Source organism: Rhinolophus ferrumequinum, chromosome 17, assembly GCF_004115265.2.
Source record: "Rhinolophus ferrumequinum isolate MPI-CBG mRhiFer1 chromosome 17, mRhiFer1_v1.p, whole genome shotgun sequence".
Classification (NCBI taxonomy): Eukaryota; Metazoa; Chordata; class Mammalia; order Chiroptera; family Rhinolophidae; genus Rhinolophus; species Rhinolophus ferrumequinum.
In genome coordinates, this window is record NC_046300.1 from 22,183,744 (window position 1) to 22,204,279 (window position 20,536).

Below are 20,536 nucleotides of genomic sequence, written 5' to 3' on the forward strand. Positions count from 1 at the left end.
ATGGGAATTGTTATTTGTATTGTAATTTAACAGTTTTCCTGCATGCAGCTTATTTTTTAACTAAATGGTGGTTTTTTATGGATTGAAGGGTTAGTCTTTATTTTTAATATCTCTTGAGTACATAGCTTTGATTATTAGACTAATTAGACTAATTGATCATACGTGATTTTTATATTACTCGTTTTCCTAAACGACAATGTCATTCCATTAAGCCACACTTCATAGAATAGGTGTTTGAAATGTAAGTATACTTCACCTTTTGAAATATGCTAGAGTTACTTCATTATTGCTGTTGTTCGTGAGAAATACTTTATTCTTATCTAGCTAAATTAAAGATTGTATGCATTTGTTTAAATTTATCTGCTGTATTACAATGGAAGCATATTTTATTAATATCTTGAGAGAGCTCAAGAAATTCTTTAAAATTTATATTTCTCTTTTTAAAAGTTTCTATGACTTGTCTTATATTTTTAAATATTACGTGGGGGTACTACCAATAGGTGATGCCCTATTGACTTAATGTTATAAAGATTTGATATCAATTTTAAGCTAGAAATTACTAGATAATGTTAATGTGGACTTTTCTTGTGAGAGATAATTATCTGTAGTGGTTCGTACAGTGTAGGAAATATATACTAAATAGAAGCTGTCAGTGCTGGTAAGTTTTGTTTGGGTTCTATTTCTTAGATGATTTTTGTATTATATTCTCATTTGTTATTTATCACTTATCTAAGCAACAACACTGCTTTGATTTTTTTTTTTTTAAAAGCGGCACTATTGGACATTCTAATTACTAACAGAATATTTTTCCCCACCATCTCTCATTAACATCATTTTTTATTTTCTTGTTTATTTATTTATTTATTTTTGATACACCAGGGAACTAAATATAGCTTAAGCAACTTTTCAATGACTTTCTAACATTTAAAAATTTGATTGCCATGCTGACCCCGATAAGCATGAATTTGAAATTTTGGGCCTTCACAGCTTGCCATTTACAGTGTAAATTGATTTTTTTGTGTTTCTCTTTGCCTTCTGCAGTGAACTTCATCATTTTTCATTTGTTTTATCTCAGGGGAAGGCCTTTCAGCCTCCCGCCATTCTTTGCGAACAGGTCTGTCTGCCTCAAACCTTTCATTGAGAGGAGAATCGCCTTTATCTCTTCTTCTCAGTCATCTTCTTCCTTCTTCAAGAGCTGGAACCCCTGCAGGCTCAAGGTGTACAACCCCAGTTCCCACCCCTCAAAACAGTCCTCCTTCCAGCCCTAGCCTCAGTCGCCTGACCTCCAGAAGTTCCCAACAGAGTCAGCTTCAGGCCCCAGCACTACTGGTTTCTCCTGCCAGTGATGATATTCCCACAGTAGTAATTCATCCGCCTGAGGAAGACTTAGAAGCACTGAAAGGCCAGGAGCAGAAGAATGAGGAAAATGTTGACATAACTCCAGGCAACTATTCACAATCCTCCATGTGTGGTGCTTTCTGCCTCTGGATCACTTGCACTTGGAATGCCTTTTTAGCACATAGCTTTAGCAGCATTTGCAGATAATGCTTGGAATTTATTTTGACTTCTGCATGTTTTTTTTTTCTTTATGTTGTAGACAAGAATAGAATTATTAAAAATTTTAAGTTATAAGGAGACTACAAAGAACACTACACATAATTTAAGCCCTTTCAAAAATTGTCAGTGAGATTTTACAGGTCAGGGCATTTAAATGGTTTAGGAAAACACAGATGTTTTTATAAGTAATCTTTTAATTTGCCATGATTGAAAAAAAATGGTGGCTTTTCTTGTGTATTTCATTCATAAGGTAAATGAATATATAACATATTATGCATAAATTATAATGAGGTGATGTGCTTTTTATCTACTGTTTAGTGCTTTTGCCCAAAGAATGCAGGATGTTTTAACCTTCCTAGCAATAATAGGACCGAATGTTCTTTTTCTCATTCTGTTTCTGAGAAGATTGATGGTCTCTAGTGACTGCCTGAAATCATTATTTCAAGACTGGTATTATATTTTGGAATAGATTTTAGTTGTCTTTTATTCAGTGCCATAATACTTTTACTCCAAATTCACCTTGACATTTTCAGGACCAGAGTTCCTATAGTTGTGGCTAGGATATATTTTTGTATGTGAATTAGAAAACTTATTTCTTAGTGGATGAGTGTTTTATAACTAATTTAAGGGTTTTATGTTATGAAAATTTTGGTTCTTTTACTTTAATTATATGTACATTTGTACATGTATTTTTGCCGATTTTGTATAAAGAAATATTCTTCAGTGACTATTTTACTGGTGGCCAAGCATCAATGTGACATATACAAATGCTAATTAGTGATTTTAATCACATAAGTACTACTGTGTTTCCCCGGAAATAAGACCTAGCTGGACAGTCAGCTCTAACGTGTCTTTTGGAGCAAAACTTAATATGAGACCCAGTCTTATATTACATTATATTGTATAAGGCCCAGTCTTATATTATAGTAAAATAATACTGGGTTTTATATTAAGTTCTGCTCCAAAAGATGCATTAGAGCTGATTGTCTGGCTAGGTCTTATTTCCGGGAAAACACGGTATCACATTTCTCTATAATACTGATAACATGTAACACTTCAATGGTAGTTTATAGGTATTAAATTAGCCTGCTAATTAATTAATTATTATATTAATTAATTATTAATAACCACATATTAATTATTATATATTAATTACATTAATTATATTATATTACATTACATTAATATAAGACCTGGTCTTATTTACTATAATATAAGAATAATTATTTTGGATAATTATTTCTAGGCTTATATATAAGACCTGGTCTTATAGTAAAATAAGACCGGATCTTATATTAATTTTTGCTCCAAAAGACTCATTAGAGCTGATTCTCCGGCTAGGTCTTATTTTCGGGGAAACACGGTAATTAGAACCAACTACATTTACTATTTTCCTTGAACAAAGATGATTTTAAAGTTACTTCCTTGAATTTGGTTTTATCTATACCTACTAGTAGCACTGTATATTTTTTGTTTTACCAGCTTCTATGTTATTAATAATGGATTATAAATTTTATATAGGATGGAAGGGACATACGTATGGGTCACAATGACTTGTGAGGCCATGTTGTTAAGGGATAAAAGGAGCAATTTAACTGAGACTTGAGGAACACAATTTTTTCCTCTCCTCTGCTTTAAGTATGTCTTGAGATTTATCAACCTTTCTAAAGAATAGAAATTTGAGTGGAGGGAACAGAGGGAGTTTTTAAAGACAGAAAAAGCTCTTAATTACTCTTTAAGAAGACATCTGTAGAAGTTACGTAATTAAAATAATAGGGGTGGCTATATATTATTCCCTATTTAATTATCTTTGATGCTTAAAGCACCTAGAAACTTTAGTTCAGCTTCCTTGAAGTCTGATGTTATGTTAGAGGAGGAAGGTGGCCTCAGTATAATTTTGGAGAGACCAGTGCCACAGATTTTTGTGTCATGGGGTCATGATTTGTGCATACCCACAGTAAAAAAGAGGGTGATGTTTCCCATAGTTATTTTTTGGAGAATCATTATATGTAAAAGAGGTAAACTCATTTCTAATATTTGTGGCTATCTTCTAACTCAATGTTTCTCAAACTCGGCAGTGTTGACATTTTGGGCTGGACTCTTCTTTGTTGTAGGGGGCTGTCCTGTGCACTGTAGGATGTTTGGCAGCATCCCTGGCCTGTTTTCACTCACTGCCAGTATAGCACTCCCCAGTTGGGACATCCGAAAATGTTTCTAGACATAGCCAAGTGTCTCTTCAGGGACAAAAATCTTCCCAGTTTGCTAACCATTGGTCCAACTAATTCTATTTCAAAATGTTTGAGACAGCAAACTCTCTCATATCTTTGATTTATCTTTCTCTAGTTAGATTTGCTATTTTGAAAAAAAATATACAAGGACAAAATAATAAATACACCAGAATATGATTTTTAAATCTCAGTATTGATTTCATATATGCCAATATTCAACATTTATTTTATTTTATTTTTAACCAATCACTTGTTTATTTCAGCACATAATATGCTATTTAGACCCATGGATGATACTGAGTTGTAATCCTGTTTAAATATCCATAGGGTGTTTTATTTTTGCAAAGATACGTTCTAAATATCATAAAACCAGATTGATTAATAATACACATTGATTGATAATACACATCAAAATTAGATTAAAAATTTAGTCATGGCTCTCATTCACTCTGTCCTGGCATTAAACATGTTATAAAGATACATAGAATACTAGCATTTACAGATATAAGTGTTGTCAAAAAGTCTTTCTGTGATTTTAGCAAAGAGAAATCATCCAAATATTATTCTTTATACTACTGACAGGATTTAATTTTCGTACGTGGTATTACTATTTCTCCTATTGTAGCAAGCTCTAGTTTTCTCAAGGCCTTTCCCCAAACTTTTCTGGAAGTAAAATACATTATTTCCAACCTTCAAATTAAAATGTTATTCTCATAAATATATGTATCATATTGGTATACTCACATATATCCTTTTTTAATTTCAAGCTAAACAAAGATATGCATTTAGAGCTATATCAACATCATTAAAGCAAAAGACAATCCAACTTAACGTCGAGAAAATGTGACCTTCCATACAGTGTTTGATATAGAAAATATTGATTTTGACACATTTTACTGAAATACCAATCTGATCACACATGGTCCAAGAACATTCAAATAATAAACCCAGAAGAAACAGATGTTAACGATTGGGCTTCAGACAGTGATGCCACACTTGTCTCTGATCTCGCCAACATAAAACCACATCCACATCTCAGTGGCCACCAAACCATTCAGCAGAGCTTCTTTACTGTGAGCTGTTTGGAAGCTACCAGTTTGACCATTATTGACAATTTTTTTTTCAAGCTCTGAATAGCTGTGGAGATCTCAGCAAGGGTTGGAGGAACCAGCTCAACCTTGGCATAGTGCCAAAATGTGGCCACTTGAGGCTTTGAGTAAGTGACAACAGCCTTCTTGCCGAGGTGATGGACAAACTGGGCCATGGTTCTAGGATGGAAAGCCCATGGCCTCAAACGGCCGGCTGCATGTCACCCCCTGGAAGCTATTTTTTTCTTAAAGAAATACAGACCTTCTGAATTATCTGTACCAATGATAGTTTTAACTTGGGGGGAATTTACCTATTTAATTCTGAGAACTAGAAATGTAGGAGCAGGGAGACTTTCTTTACTGATTGAGGAAACAGCTTTAGCTTAGCTGAGATTGGGAAGGACTGAAGAGAGAATATAATGGTGGAAATCATGTACTTGGCATGGCCATTTTAACAGGTGCAAGGTGACCAGGTTAGCTAAATGACTTCAGGTCATATCATCTACTTTTGTCAGTATTGAGTTCCACATCATTTCTCCTTACCATTCCTTCTCTCTCCTTACTTCCCCTCATAGCTCTCTAACCATTCCATTCTTCTTCCCAAAATCTGTTGGCTGGGACTATTTTGGGAAACTGTGCGTATGTATTCTTTTGATTCTACATTTGCATATTGAGTATTCTAGTAATCACAAGTCTATCTATTGGTGCTTTGTTGCACTTGCTGCCAGGGCCTTAAAATGTATTTTAATAAAAGAATGAACTCTATTCTGGAAGTTTAGAAACAAAGGTCAAAGAAGAAGAATCTTAATAACGTTTCTGTGCTGAGCTAAAATGGTGAATAATGAGTTAAGTTTTAGGAGATGTTTTATTTCAGAATTGTCAACATTTCCAGAGAATGAGCACATGACTGAATAGATTGCATATGCTTTTTATATTGAGATATTTGGGGCACAGTGACATCCTCATTTAGGTATTTAACAGAGAAGTGGGTATCACAAAGGTCTGTCATTGAGTTTAAGCAATAAACTCAAGTGACTTCATTCCAATACTAATACTATTATTAGTTATAGTATGTTGTATTCTAGAAAAATGGAAACTTTCTTAGATGCATGAAATATAATTGATGTGCTTAAAATTCTGGAATTTAATTACCAATATTAACTTCAAGGTTTATAGGAGGTAACCACAAACAGTTTGAGTTTCTGCAGTTCACTAGATTGACGTGAGTGGTAGAGTCAAAACTAAAAGTAAAGTCTGTTGTAATTCAGCTTAGTAGTGATACTCAGTGTTTTGGGTAATATTAATCTATATTCTTGAATTGGACAATTTTGGGTGTTTTGAAAAAATGCAATACATTTAATGGTAGAAATCTGTGATGTACTTTAAAAATTTTGAGATTTGAACTTTTTGCAAAATTCATGGTGGTAGCAGTTGGTCATATACTACAGGGTGATTTTAGGTTGTATTACTGTTGTGAAATGTTGCTGCTGAATGTCACTTGAAATGAGTATATGAATATGGGGACATGTATCTATCATTTGTAATCCAAACAAGCTAATTTTATAGAACATATATCTATTATTTCTAATCCAAACAAACTTATTGGTTTGCCTGGATCTTAGAGGTTGAGGGAGTTACTTCAAGTCACATAGGTACAAAGTGGCAGAGAGTGCTCATTTCAACACAGATCTGTTTAATTATATAATCCATACTTTTTAGTATTTATGTTGTAAAAGCATTGCTATTATGAGGTTGTATTTCTTAGGAATAATGACAGTAGGCAGCTCGTAAATACTAACTACCTAACAGAAATGGAAATTCTTGAGGAAGCTGTTGGGATCATGGAAGATTATGGTACATTTAAACTGCATTTAGTTAATGTAGCTCTTTAATTTTCTGAGTTACACTAAGGGTTTATCAGAACATTTATGTTGTTTTTGAGGTAAGCATGCTAACTGTAGTTAGGCATCATTAACCTCTATAGTTCTCATGTATGTTAGATACATTGCAAGTGTAATCCCTAAGTATTTGTAGTGGTAATCAGACTGTCGGGTCTTCCATCTTCTGTGGTTCCACACCTGTTCACTTTTTTCTTTTTGCAAAGGCCACCATTTTTGTAAATTCCAATTATTTAAAATGTAAAAATGTATAGCTTTATTATTGCTTAAAATGTTATTCTAGTCTTGCTGGTGTGGTACTAACACTTGGCACTTTTTTTTTTTTTTACCTTGCACATTTGCTTTTCATAAACTATCACTTTCAGGATATGAGGAGAGTCAGGTTTGCAAAGTGAATTTTCTCCTTATTAATTTGGAATTTGTTTCTTCTTAAATGCAGGTGTTTTAGCCTCTCCACAGTCTGCACCTGGAAACTTGGACAATAATAAAAGTGGAGAGACCAAAGGTAATGGAAGTGGAGGCAGCAGAGAAAATAGTACTGTAGACTTCAGCAAGGTAATTCTATCATTAATAATACGTTTTCATAATCATTCTTACTGAGAAAAATCACTAGCAATGTGCCTTTATTAATATTGATTATAATAATTTAATAGACAGGTGCTTACAAACTTGCATGTGATGCTTGTGATAAGTTAATTTAAAATCAGCTATTGTGAGAAAGATAATCTCATAGCACTTGAATAACTTTATATCTTACTGGTTTTAGAAGTTCTGACAGAAGAATATGTGAATAATATAGTATTTTCATCTATACCTACCCATAGATATCATGAAACTTCAGTACCTTTTGAATTACAGTCATTTGTTCTGGAACTACCACCACTAGAAAGATTAATTCTGGGAATGATGTTACAGCAGTAGTAGTGATTCGGCCTTTTCTGGGCTGTAATGCGATCCCAGAATTACTGTCTTATGGTGTCAGTACTTTCTGGATTGTCACTGGGAAACATCGGTGCTTCCCCATGGGTAGGTAAAGGCATGAATTTAAAAACAATTCACTTATCTCAAGTATAATTTTTTAATTTTGGTAGATGAGTATTGAGCTGAAATAGAAAAAGAAATTTCAAAAAAACAGGGCAAAAACCTATAAGTTCAAATTACAACTGAATTTAAAAAGTGCTTCATGATTACTACTTCTGAATAATCGATTCTTGTGGACATTGTAATTTAATGATATTTATTTGCTATAGGATACTCTCTACTTATCCAATGTCAGACACTTAATGTGATCCTTTCAAGTTAAAGATTCATTTCTCAAAATCCTTTTATTTTGTGATGCAAAGTGTAAATCACATTTTGTAGAAAAGGAGTTTAAATGATGATTTGCTTTATATAACTTGCTGAGTTTCATGCTCTAAAATTTTAAAAAGCCTTGCATATGGGACATTGATTGCATAGAAAGGCTATTGTACTTTTACTTCTATTATAAGTTGATCGTATTTTTATTGTTGCTTCTATTACTCCAGATGAGTACAAAGTGTTCAGTAATTAAATTGCAGTTTATTCTTATTAAACGAATAAATTAATAAATTTACATTATAGATCTCCTCTAGACATGGCAGATGCCGTTTATTTTTGCTCCTCTGTCACAGTTTCACTTTTTTTTACTTGGCCTATCCTTGTGTACACCTCCTTGTCTCCTGTTGGGCAGGAGTCTGCCTCCTGGCACTGTAGTTGTGGCACACTGGGTGTGGGACTCAAGAGGCCCGCTGTAAGTGCTGGTTTTATTTTTAATAGATAGCCTTGTAAGTGGTTGTTTAGTGACTTGTGTGAAACTGCGTATAAATGAAGAAGTTCCCATACTTTGATAATATGTTTGTAACCTTTTCTTTGTAATTATACACAGACAACTAAATTTGATTATGTAGCACTGCCATATACCTATATCAATAATGGGTATTTATTTGAGTTTTGAATAAAAATAAAAACTTTTTTTTTCCACTTAATGAAAGCCTGGGGGAGTGCCCAGAGTTCTTTAAAATAAAAAGGACTTAACAAAAAATATAAAGGGACTAACCTGCATTTCTACGATTAAATAGTAGATAATCATGAAATGAATATTTTTTTAGCACTGTGTATAATTTCATGAGCCATTGTTAGTTTGTGAACTATATTTTTGTCCTTAAGAGTTTTTAATGAATAGCGTTTTATTCATTGAAAATTTTCTCTACTTTGTATGTTTGATAATTTAGATCTCTGAAGTAGTAAAGATCATGACAGTTAAAACAGTTGGGAGTATTGTTTGATACATGTGTTTTGCTTGCTTTTTTGTATTTGTCTACTCCATTCTTTGTACTTGTGAGAATTTTGGCATTTATACATTCATTAGATCACCAGTTTTGATGAACAAATACTAGTCTTAAAAGCCTCTTTTCTTTCCTTTTCCCCTTAAAATAGTCTTATAAATACCATGCAGATTTTATTTTTAATTATTATTTATTTGTCAATAGGTTGATATGAATTTCATGAGAAAAATTCCTTCGGGAGCCGAGGCATCCAATGTTCTGGTGGGAGAAGTAGACTTTTTGGAAAGACCTATAATTGCGTTTGTGAGACTGGCTCCTGCTGTTCTCCTCTCAGGGTTGACTGAGGTCCCTGTTCCTACCAGGTAAAGAGTTAGTTCAAATCAGGTCCAATCAGGTCCCAGCAGGTCCACGATCTAAACATTTTTATCTCCTAAAGGAACATATTGTTTTATGTAATAAAAGATCTTTTAATTGCTCATATTGTCTTTGTACCAAATGCTTTGACTATTAGAGGATAAAAAAAATGATCTTTACTTCTAGATCTAAAAAAGAAAAAGAAAACAAAGCATCCTTTTTTTTAAAAAAAAGCTTTGCTTTTATACCTTTGTAAGAAGTTCAGTATTGCAGGAGCTTTGGCTTAAAAAACAGATCATCATTTTAGACCTATTATGTTCTGTGTAGGCACTGGAGTCAGAGAAAATGGAGTTGAATCCTTGTTCTGCCACTTTTTGTGGGAAAGTCAAGCCTGACTTAAATTTTCTAAGATTCATTGGTAAAATGAGTATAATAATACCTCACAGAATTGATTAAATGTGATAATGCCTCTGAATTAGGGAAAATGCTTTGTCCTGATCTGGTCAGTCTTCAACTGTATAAATTTAATTTTAAATGAGAATAATTTTTAAAAGTTTAAAAATTATTTTTATAATAATAAAACTGTAGAATTAATTGTAACTTGATTGAAATGTATGAACCTGTTTTTAACATGCTTTACTGGAGGTGCATTAATTGCACAGTATTAAGATAAATGAGAAAAAGTAGTTCCATAGATTCATACTTAAATTCTCATAAAGCAGGAAGATGAATACTTCCCAATTGGATAAGTGTGAATATTACTATTTTACTGTAGTGTTAATAAGGACATAACTAAGTAGGAAGTTAAATACTTTTTATTTAGTGGCTGTAAATAGATTTAAAAAATCAAATAATATGAAGTGTGATGTTAAATTTGGAATTGTAGATAAAAATTCTTTTTCCTCCCAAAGGAATTAGTCCCTTATTTACCGTATTAGCGTCTTTATCCAGACTGTTATCTTGAGGGATTGTGGATTTTTTTGTGTATATTCCTTAACTATTAGACAAACCTTACTTTTAAGTACTAAAGTGGGATTGGTATTCACTAATTTTATTATTTTTTATAATATTATTTTTTGTCTGTACAGACCAGAAAAAATTGTTCACTCAAATTCAAAAGAATATAGAAGATGGGAAATGTTAATGTAAAGCATTAAATTCCTTAATTACTGTCTTCCCTAAGGAGGATGGGAAATAATAACTTGGTAGAAAGTTAATTATGAATGCCTTTCTTAGTTTTGTGATCTGCTTTCATCTGAGCAGAACTGCCATCTTTTTTTCAGTGATGGGTGTGGGAGGATGGAAAAGAGGTCCAAGTGTTACTTTTATGTTTACATTTTAATGATTTTTTTGTGATTGCTGAGATTTTTGTGTGTATGTTGTTCATGTTTAAATCTATGTATTTTAATGTTTCCTTAGGTTTTTATTTCTGTTACTGGGTCCAGCAGGCAAAGCACCACAGTACCATGAAATTGGAAGATCAATAGCCACTCTCATGACGGATGAGGTAATTAAAATACCCTTTGAAGTGGACACTTGATTATGAAGCACATAATATCTGAAATCCCTTTGAAGTGGAGTTTCAAATCCCTTTGAAATGGACACTGATTATGAAGCATATAATATATACTAAATTATGGTGCTCCTTTTTTTTCATAGTAAAGCTTAAACAAATGTCCTTGCTGTCTGTACTATTATAGCTCATATTCACTCTCCAACCATTTAACTTTGTTAAGATCTTGAAGACCTTCCTGTCAGAATCAACAGATAGATACTCTTTGGTCTCTCACCTTTCTCCAACGTTTGAAATTATTGACCACTTTCTTGAAATTCTCTCCATCCTGGATTTTAGGATATCATTTCTTTTGGGTTTTCTCAGGACTTTTGTCTTTTGCCCTTTTTTCTCTCTTCTGTTTGTGAACTTCATCTGTGACCGTGATCTTTGCGGATCAGGGCTTTTCTCTCTGGGGATGAGGTTTGTAATAAGGTACCAGACATCTCTGCCATGAGTCCCTGAGGGATCTGAAACCCCACATATCTGGATATGCCCTCTATTTTCTATTCTGTCTCAAGCAGTTAGTCACAACCTTCTACTGATTTTACCTCTTCAGTGTGCTTTGCACTTAATCTGTCATCTCCTTCCATGTCCATGCTAATTCTCTGGTTTAGATTCTCTTACCTTCTTCCCTTTGGTGATTAAAATGGATTTTTTTATGGGTCTTTCTCTTTCAGTATTTTCCTCTACACTATCAATAACATGCAGATCTGAATATATCATATCTTTGATCCAGGTGTGTCAGTGACATCCTGTTATACACCTATTTACGTTTAAACTTAAACTCTTTATCATTGTGTTAATAGGGTGTATCTAATCTAGCCTCTACATCCGAGGGGTGATCAGACAATACGGTGAATGTTTAAATTAAAAAAAAAATATTACAGTAAAAGACACTTTGCCATTAATCTCCCTCAAAATACTCCCCCTCACTATGAACACACTTACCCATTGTTCTTGCCACTTCTGAAGCAGTTCTAGATGTCCTCTTTCAGGAGTGTCTTTACTTGTGCTGTCCTGGCTGCCTTGATGTCCTGAATCATTTTGACTTTGGGGGAGAGCCAGAAGTCGCATGGTGCCAGATCTGATGAGTAAGGTGGATGTGGACACATGATAACATTTTTATTTGACAGAAGTTGCCATATACCAGAAGTGATGTGTGACATGGAGCATTGTCATGATGGAGGATGATTTACAGCAAACTTTAAAACACACCTTCTCTCAACTGTAGCTCACACCCGACTGACTGCACCAAACAAGTTGACACGTGTCACACACTTACTTAGGTTTGACATCCCGCTTCCCGTTTTGAAGATCCCTGCCTTTCCATTGAATGGCGCTCAGCAGCAGCATTCACCGAATATTTTGATCACAACGGAAAGGCTCTGTGTCACACATCGCTTCTGGTATACGGCAATTTCTGTCAAATAAAAACATTACGGTGTGTCCTCATCCACCTTATTCACTGGATCAGGTACCACGTGACTTCTGGTTCTTCCCAGTGTCAAAATGACCATGTAAAGAAAACGGTTTGAATCGATTCAGGACTTTGCTGCAGTCAAGACAGTGCAACTAAAGACACTCGTGAAAGAGGACTTTCAGAACTGCTTCAGAAAGTGGCGAGAATGAGGGGGTAAGTGTGTTCGAAACGAGAGGGAGTATTTTGAGGGAGATTAATGCCAATGTGTCTTTTACTGTAATAGTTTTTTTTTTAATGTAAGAATTCATCATATTTTTGATCACACCTAGGACTTCTCAAAACCTACATCCTACTACTACTCTTCACCCCTCTTTCCCCATTTTACTCTGGGCACATTAGCTTTCTTTTGGTTGCTCAGATGTGTTATGCTTATTTCTACCTCTGGACATTTGCAACTGCTGTTTCCTTTGCCTGAGTGCTCTTTTTTTCACCATCTTCACCTCACTTCACTATCCAATGCATGTGTTTGTCCCTCATTTCTTTCAGATTTCTCCCAGTTAACTCCTCTAAGAGACTACCCTGCTTTATTTTTATCAGAGCATTTATTGTTACCTGCAGATGTATTCATGTGATTAACTTGTTTCACTGTCTTTCACCTTGGTTCTTGAGTGCAGAGTCCTTGCCTTATCTGTGTCCATTGCACTATACACACAGTGCTTGGATTTGTGCCTGGCAAATAGTAGTAGGCGTCCAGTATATATAAGTGATCAAATAAATTAATTATTTAAGTAAAACTGTTTGCATATCCATGATTGTTCCTTTAGGATAAATGACATTAATATATCCCATAAGTGAACTGATATGCTATTATATTTTATTTTGTAATGAATTACTGAGTATTAATAATATTTCTCTTTTGAAAAATTTCTGTTTTAAAAAGTTTCTCTTTTAAAAAATGGTTTTGTCTTACATCACTATTTTCTTGTGTTATTTGATTGTTACTGTTAATTTATCTAATGATACTGATAGTAGGTTATTTTTTATAGTTGCTATTCAGGGTGGGATAGAGACCTGTTTGGGTAAGAGGTTAGGTTAATTATCTTTATTACAGACTTATCTATGATACCTAAAGTGGATTTACTATGTACAGTTTTCTTTCAACTATAAAATCCTTATACTCATTTTTTTTTTTCTTTAGATATTTCATGATGTAGCTTATAAAGCAAAAGACAGAAATGACCTCTTATCTGGAATTGATGAATTTTTAGACCAAGTAACTGTCCTACCTCCAGGAGAGTGGGATCCTTCTATACGCATAGAGCCACCAAAAAGTGTTCCTTCTCAGGTAAGAATCTACAATTCTTTGAGTTACTTAAAAAAATATTTTGAATACTTTATACATTTTCAAAAATGAAAACTATAGAAAGAGGTACAGTCAGATAAATTGTACCCCAGCATGTCCCCTTTACATTTTTATCCCTATACCTACCTCTTGTGGGTTGCCATTTGTTACTAGTTTTTTGTTTATCCTCTTAGTTTTTATTCAGTACAAAGAAATAGAAACATATAGTCTTATTTCCTCCTCTTAGCAAAAGTTGACATACTGTGTGTATATATATATATATATATATACACACACACATATACATATATGTATATATATATATACGTATATATATATATGTGTGTATATGTATATATATATATACACACAAAATTTCCTTCAGTTGTGGTTTGTGAAGTTCCTCTTTGGCATAGCTTTTGCTATGTATTAGCTAATGGCCTATCATATTTTTCAAATAGAACAGCTTTTAAAATTTATTTAGTTCTCCTTTTTAAAAACGATTTGGTTTTCTAACTCAATTTCTTAACTTAGCTGTTTTATTTCATTCCTTTCACTTTCTTTCAGGAAAGATTTTTTGTTACTGTTGTTTGTTTCCACAGTTCCTATGTTAGATGCTTAATTCATTCACTTTTATTCTGTCATTTTTTTTTTAACATAAGTGCTTAATTTTCTTGAATGATGCTTTTATTGCATCCCATAGATTGTGATATATAGTATTTTCCATTATGTTTGTTTTCTAGGAATTCTGTAATTTTTATTTTCTCTTTCTGCAATGAGCTAAGACGCGATTTAATTTTTAATTTTGATATATTCAAATGGTAATCTTATGATTATAGAGAAGTCTTTCTACTGTATAAATATTGAACATATAAACCAGGTAGTGTATGTTTATAGTTCATCCAGAGCCTTTGACACAGGGGACTTTCTGGGATGAACAATCCCCCACTGTCATCTTTTTCTCCCTACTCCCCTCCCCTCCCCTCCCCTACCTCTCTTCTCCTCTCCTCTCCTCTCCTCTTCTCTCCTCTCCTCTCCCCTCCCTTTCTCTCTCCTTCCTTCTCCTCCCCTCTCTTCCCCTCCCCTCCCCTCTTCTCTCCTCTCCTCTCCTTTTTGGCCCAGCAACCTCTGACTTCTGGAAGAAACAAATTAAAAGCTCACTTCTTTCTCTTCAAGTGAGAGGGACAGAATCCTTTATCATGAGAATAATACTCTTGAATTTATAATAAAATATAATGGGAAATTGATTTTTATTAAAATGTGTTTAACAAACAACTCTTAAGCTACTTATATTTTAAGGGAAAAGAAAAATCACAGTTACTTTTTCTTAATGTAAAGTACATTTTCAGTAGTTAACATGAGCAATATTTTAAAAATTCTTGTTGGTAAGATGCTTTATTGGATATTTATATTCCTATGTTGAAGAGTAATTTGAAATGGTGTGTATGCATGTGTTTTATGGTATATTTGGTATTAGAATATAAAATGGAAAAAACCAATCATAAATTTAAAATGTTTAAATTTATTTATAGAGATGAATATTAGATTCTGTTCTAAAGTACAGTGTATTTAAAGTTGACATTTACTTTAGGAAGCATTTTTTTCTAGGAGCAATAATTAAATATATAACCAGCGTGAGAGCTCGTGTTCCCTCTAATTGAACATGCCATCTCACCTGTCTTAAAACAGAATTCTGAAAGGTTTTCATTTTTTTTTTTCTCATGAAATGCAGGAAAAGAGAAAGATTCCTGTATTTCCCAATGGGTCCGCCCCCAGCTCGGGTGAGATTTCTAAAGAAGCTGCTCATCATGCTGGGCCTGAGCTCCAGAGGACTGGACGGTGGGTACACATCCTGATACAGTGTGGGTGTCTGTTTGAGACTAGGGGTTGATTTGATGAAAAAGGCATAAACAGTCTTTTTCTTGGCAAATATTTGGAATCTAATCTTATACAGTATTTTTTTTTTCGTATTTTAAAAGATGTACCTTGTGGTATATAGGGATAGGATATTAAGGAAAATTAATATGCATCTTAAAGTAATTTTACTAGTATACACTTGGGATCTGCATGTCAAGCTTTAATTTAAAATGAAAATGTTAGGAACCACATGTTAAGAATATTGCACAGTTATATAGTAGGTTAATTTACATTAATTTGCAAGAAGTTTCTTGAAGAAAGTGTGGAGTCCGATTACAATTCTCCATGTGAAGTTGGAGAATTATGGGAATAGAGAGGAATTATAACCAAGGTTTTTTTGTGTGTGCATAGACTTAAAACTCTTAAAAGAGCATTGTATCATGAGATAATGTAAAATTAGATCAATATAATTAAACCATGGTAATGATCTCCGGAAACCTAGTTAGAAAAATTATTGAAGTTGTTCATTTTTAAAATAAAGAGTAGAAATATTGCGAGGTGCAAACGTTGTCTTAAAATATTTTTGTAGATCTGGAGAAATGTTATGGTATCTTTATATTGTAGAAAATCAAGTGGATATTGATACTGTTTTGTCCACTGGTTGTTGCTGTGGAAGCAAAAATCTTGAATCTTAAATGTTTGTTTTAAAAAAACACTCTATTAGAGATATTAATGACACACCTAAAGAATACTATATAGAAGTGAAATAACAATTGGCATACTGAATGTAAATTTTAGAGAAGCTTAAACTCACAGTTAATTTATTGACCAATATATTAGTCTCTGTGAATATAAGAGAGAATAAGACTCTGTACCTGTGTGCAAGGTGCTGGTCTGATGTTAGCTATTGTTATTATTATTTTCTCAAACTTCAAACTGAAATAGGGCCAGTCACTGAGAAGTAGCAAAGTCACTGTTGATCTCACGATCCCCTGAGAGCCTCATATGTAAACTGTTAAATAATCAATTACTGATTTGATGATGTAGTTTCATTTTCTCTATCATCATTGGCACCTCTTTTATTGCAAGTTGATTCCCCCTGCTGTCAGATTATTTACAGGATAACTTCTATTTGTCAATGTGCGTTTAGGATCTATTTCAGTATTAACCTAAAAAAAGTTAGAATGATAAAGCTTTAAAAACAGCCAAAGCATTTGAAAACATAAGATTAACTTTTTGGTGTGTTTTCTATAGTAGGGATTTAAATGATTATATGTTTTTGAGTCAACAAAACCTTTTTGAATTACTGATTTGTCACCAGTATTTATTGAGTACCAACTTTGTCTCAGGTAGTATTCGAAACACTGGAGATGATGGCAGTGAACAAGAAAAAGTCTGCCCCTCACAGAACTTAATTTTAGTGGAAGCCTTTCAAGTTAGATACCCAAAAGTCAGATTAAAAAAACAAACAACACTGAAATGATACAACTTTGATGTGCAAAGATAATTTTAAATTTTCTAATTAAAGCCTCTCTTATTAATATGCACACTAGTTTGCTTATGTATACAGTAAATTACATACACTAAGTAGTTTTTAGGCTTTTTTCCTGGACCAGAAATATTTATGTGATTGAAGTACTAATTTTAAAAATAATTAAAATTATTTAATTCACTACTGAGTGCATCTAAGTACAGCATACTCTATTCATACTAAACGGTATTTGGGGGCCTAATGATTTATATTATAATTGCCTTCCTGGTATTTCTGACACTTGCCTTTAAGATTTGTCATGTAGATAATAAGTTGAATTGCTTATGTACATTTTTATGAATGGGTTGTTAGGTATTATTTATTTTTAATGTACATTTCCTTGCACTGTGGTAATGATCTCTGGAAACGTAGTTGGAAAAATTGTTGAAGTTGTTCATTTTTGAAATAAAGAATAGAAATATTGCCAGGTGCAAGCATTGTCTTAAATTACATTGTGTCTGAAATTACATTTACTCATATAAAATCATTTGTCTGCAGTGTTTTCAGTATATAGTCCATAAAATACAGATGTTTATGTCTCTTTTAACTGAGTGAGAGCTGCCTTTCCTTTACCAGTGGATTAAATGAGTGTCTCTTCTATAATTTATACCATGATTTAAATAGGATATTAATTTTTGTTTACAAAACACTAGACACCAGCAGTTTTATGTAGCCCATAGTTTTAGTTTGAAATAGCTAGAATCCTCTAGTGTACAGTTTGACGAGTTTCATCTCACCTATTTAGGCTTTTTGGTGGTTTGATACTTGACATCAAAAGGAAAGCACCTTTTTTCTTGAGTGACTTCAAGGATGCATTAAGTCTGCAGTGCCTGGCCTCGATTCTTTTCCTATACTGTGCCTGTATGTCTCCTGTAATCACTTTTGGAGGGCTGCTTGGAGAAGCTACAGAAGGCAGAATAGTGAGTACAAAGATTGGTAGCGGCCAGGCTCTTAGCTCTTCAGAGGCAAGTGTCTGTGTGCATTTGTCTCACTATTCATACTTTTATTTGAAGAGTCTACCCACAGCATGATTAACCAGTCCCAAAGCAGACTTCCCCCAGAGGTAATTGCTATGGAAAACATGGGGAAGCCATATGAACAGGAGAAGATGCACAGTTGAGGTAAAAAAAAAAAAAAAAAAAAAAGAAGAAGAAGAAAAGAAAGAAAAAAAGAAAAAAAAGTTTATCCCGGCTTATTGGATGAATGGTTTTATAAATTTGAGTAAAAGGCTTGTATTGTCTATGTGGGGGAGAGGGGTCGGGTTGGGGGAGACCAAATGAACTGATTCTGTGTGGGTCAGGGGTGGGGGAATTTATCACCGGGGCTACTTCATATCCTGTAAGGCATCATAGGATTAGTTAGAGCCATGTGATTAATATTAACCCATCAGCCCTGGAGGGTAGGCCTGGACTACACTATTTGGAAGAAGAGAACGTAATTGTGGACAATGATGGATTTTTGAAGTGGTGCTTACTTTAATTTTGTTGTTATTAAATTAATGTGGAAGTAGTTAAAGCTTTCATTGGCAAGTATAACGGAAAACTGCATCCATAATTCAATATGACTAAAATGAAAGTTATGCTTTTTCTTGGTAATATTGTACTAGGTGATGTGGGAGGTATGACCAAATATTGCTTTGTAAAATCTGGAAGACTTTTTCTTGTTTGTTTATATATATTATAATGGATTTAAATGAGATGATTTGTAATTCTTATTTGTATTTTATTTAATTACATTTACTCTTGGGAGAAATTTATTTTTTAACAGATAAAACGTTAAACAATAGCCAAAGTTAAGTAGTGATAATTATTTAATTAAAATATTTCATGAGCCGAACATGAGATAAACCTGACACTTGAAATGTCCTTTCAACTCAACTTATTTCTGATTGATTAGATTCTTTTACCTTATTCTGTAATCACTGTAGCAAAGGTACATATTTTTTGTAAGTTGCTTTATGTGCTGTCGTAGGTCGTACATCTAACTCTGCCGGTCCTTGTGGAAATGTGTCTTAGCTGTTACCATCGTGGAAATGCTGCTTTGCTTTTGGACTATTACTCACTGCCTGCCCATCTCATCCTGCTATTTAATACCATGTGCATGTGATACTACTTTAGGCACTGAAGGCATATAGACAAGTGTAACACGAGCATGGGTCTTCTGTCCTCAGGAATCCTAACCTAAGAAAAAAAAGATAAGATAGTATATACGTAGTTACTATGTCATGGGGTGCTGTACCACAGGAGTGAGATAAAGGGAAGAGCTGAAGTAATAGAAATAGAGCACTCAAGAGTATTGTGGAGGAAAATGATACGGAAATGATGTGTGTGTTTTCAGATGCTTTATTGGAACTTCAAGTAGAAAAGGAGGCATTAGGAGGTGGAGTTCCAGAGTTTATAGTGGCAAGGAAGAAACAAATAGATTGGGAATGGTTCACATACAAGTGGGGGTTGAGCCAGAATAGATGAGGTTAACAAAGGAGATCATTTGTAGGGAGAAGAAGAAAATGGGAAGTTACATTTATGAAATGGAGGAGGGATGAGAATGAAGGGGAGAATGGCCCAGCAAATTAGACACAGGCACAGTCAGAGCTCTGAAAGAAGACTCAGGATGATGTACTATTGCAAAAACCAAAATACGTTTTGGGAAGGAGGAAAGACTGGCAGGGAGTGTTCAGTGCCGGGCAGTGGGTGGAGAAGTATATGGGGAAAATAAGAGGAGTGCTTGTGATGGGTGAAAAGGAAACTCCTGAATGTGGGGTAGGAAAGGCAGGTAGTGGGGCTGTCATCTCTTTAGGGAAAGACATGGTTCAGTTTCGGAACGAACATAGAAACACTTTCAAAATTAGAAAAAAAAAATAGGTCTGGGTAAAGGACCTAGTAAATGTGGCAATAAGAGTTTGAGGGATGGTGAAAGGAAGGTCTTCATGTGGTTGTTTCTGCTTTTTCCATAGAACGTTGGAGAGGGAAACGTAATTTTGTGTCCATCTGCCCCCCTGTTAGCGTCTATTTCATCTCTGCTTTTCTTAATATTTTGCTTTCTATCTCTAGATACCATTTAGACATTTTTTCCTTTGGCTTGAGCTCTGCCTAAATTCATTCTTAAATATTCATATTCTGTCTGAATAAAAGGATTTTATAATGGCGTAGCAGTGTCTTTTAGGACAAACTTTGTCTACAAGCTGGAAGACAAATTGTATGCTCTCATACAATTAACGAATATATTGTTAATATGAACACTTCTGCATTTTGCCAGACGTCAAGTTTGTATGCGGGTTTGATCCAATTTTTTTACTAATAGTTGAACATAACTTTTACTGCATACTATTATTTTGTGATTTTGGTTGTGGAAGATGCTGTTATTGCTGATAGATGAGATTTGCTACCATTTGATTGAGTAC

General features: G+C 33.8%; 1 protein-coding gene across 5 annotated transcripts in view; it reads left to right on the forward strand.

Annotated features, from left to right (window-relative positions):
* Positions 1-20,536, forward strand: part of SLC4A7 (solute carrier family 4 member 7) — a 98,799-nt gene that overhangs the window by 49,410 nt on the left and 28,853 nt on the right. For 3 of the 5 annotated variants that reach the window (XM_033132964.1, XM_033132965.1, XM_033132966.1), the window contains exons 7-12: positions 7,211-7,326; positions 9,282-9,439; positions 10,851-10,938; positions 13,605-13,751; positions 15,481-15,587; positions 17,882-18,056. In XM_033132964.1, the coding sequence (XP_032988855.1) occupies positions 7,211-7,326; positions 9,282-9,439; positions 10,851-10,938; positions 13,605-13,751; positions 15,481-15,587; positions 17,882-18,056 (791 nt within the window). Of the gene's footprint in view, positions 1-1,075; positions 1,445-7,210; positions 7,327-9,281; positions 9,440-10,850; positions 10,939-13,604; positions 13,752-15,480; positions 15,588-17,881; positions 18,057-20,536 lie in introns of all 5 variants that reach the window. The other 2 variants (XM_033132962.1, XM_033132963.1) reach the window with 1 other exon arrangement.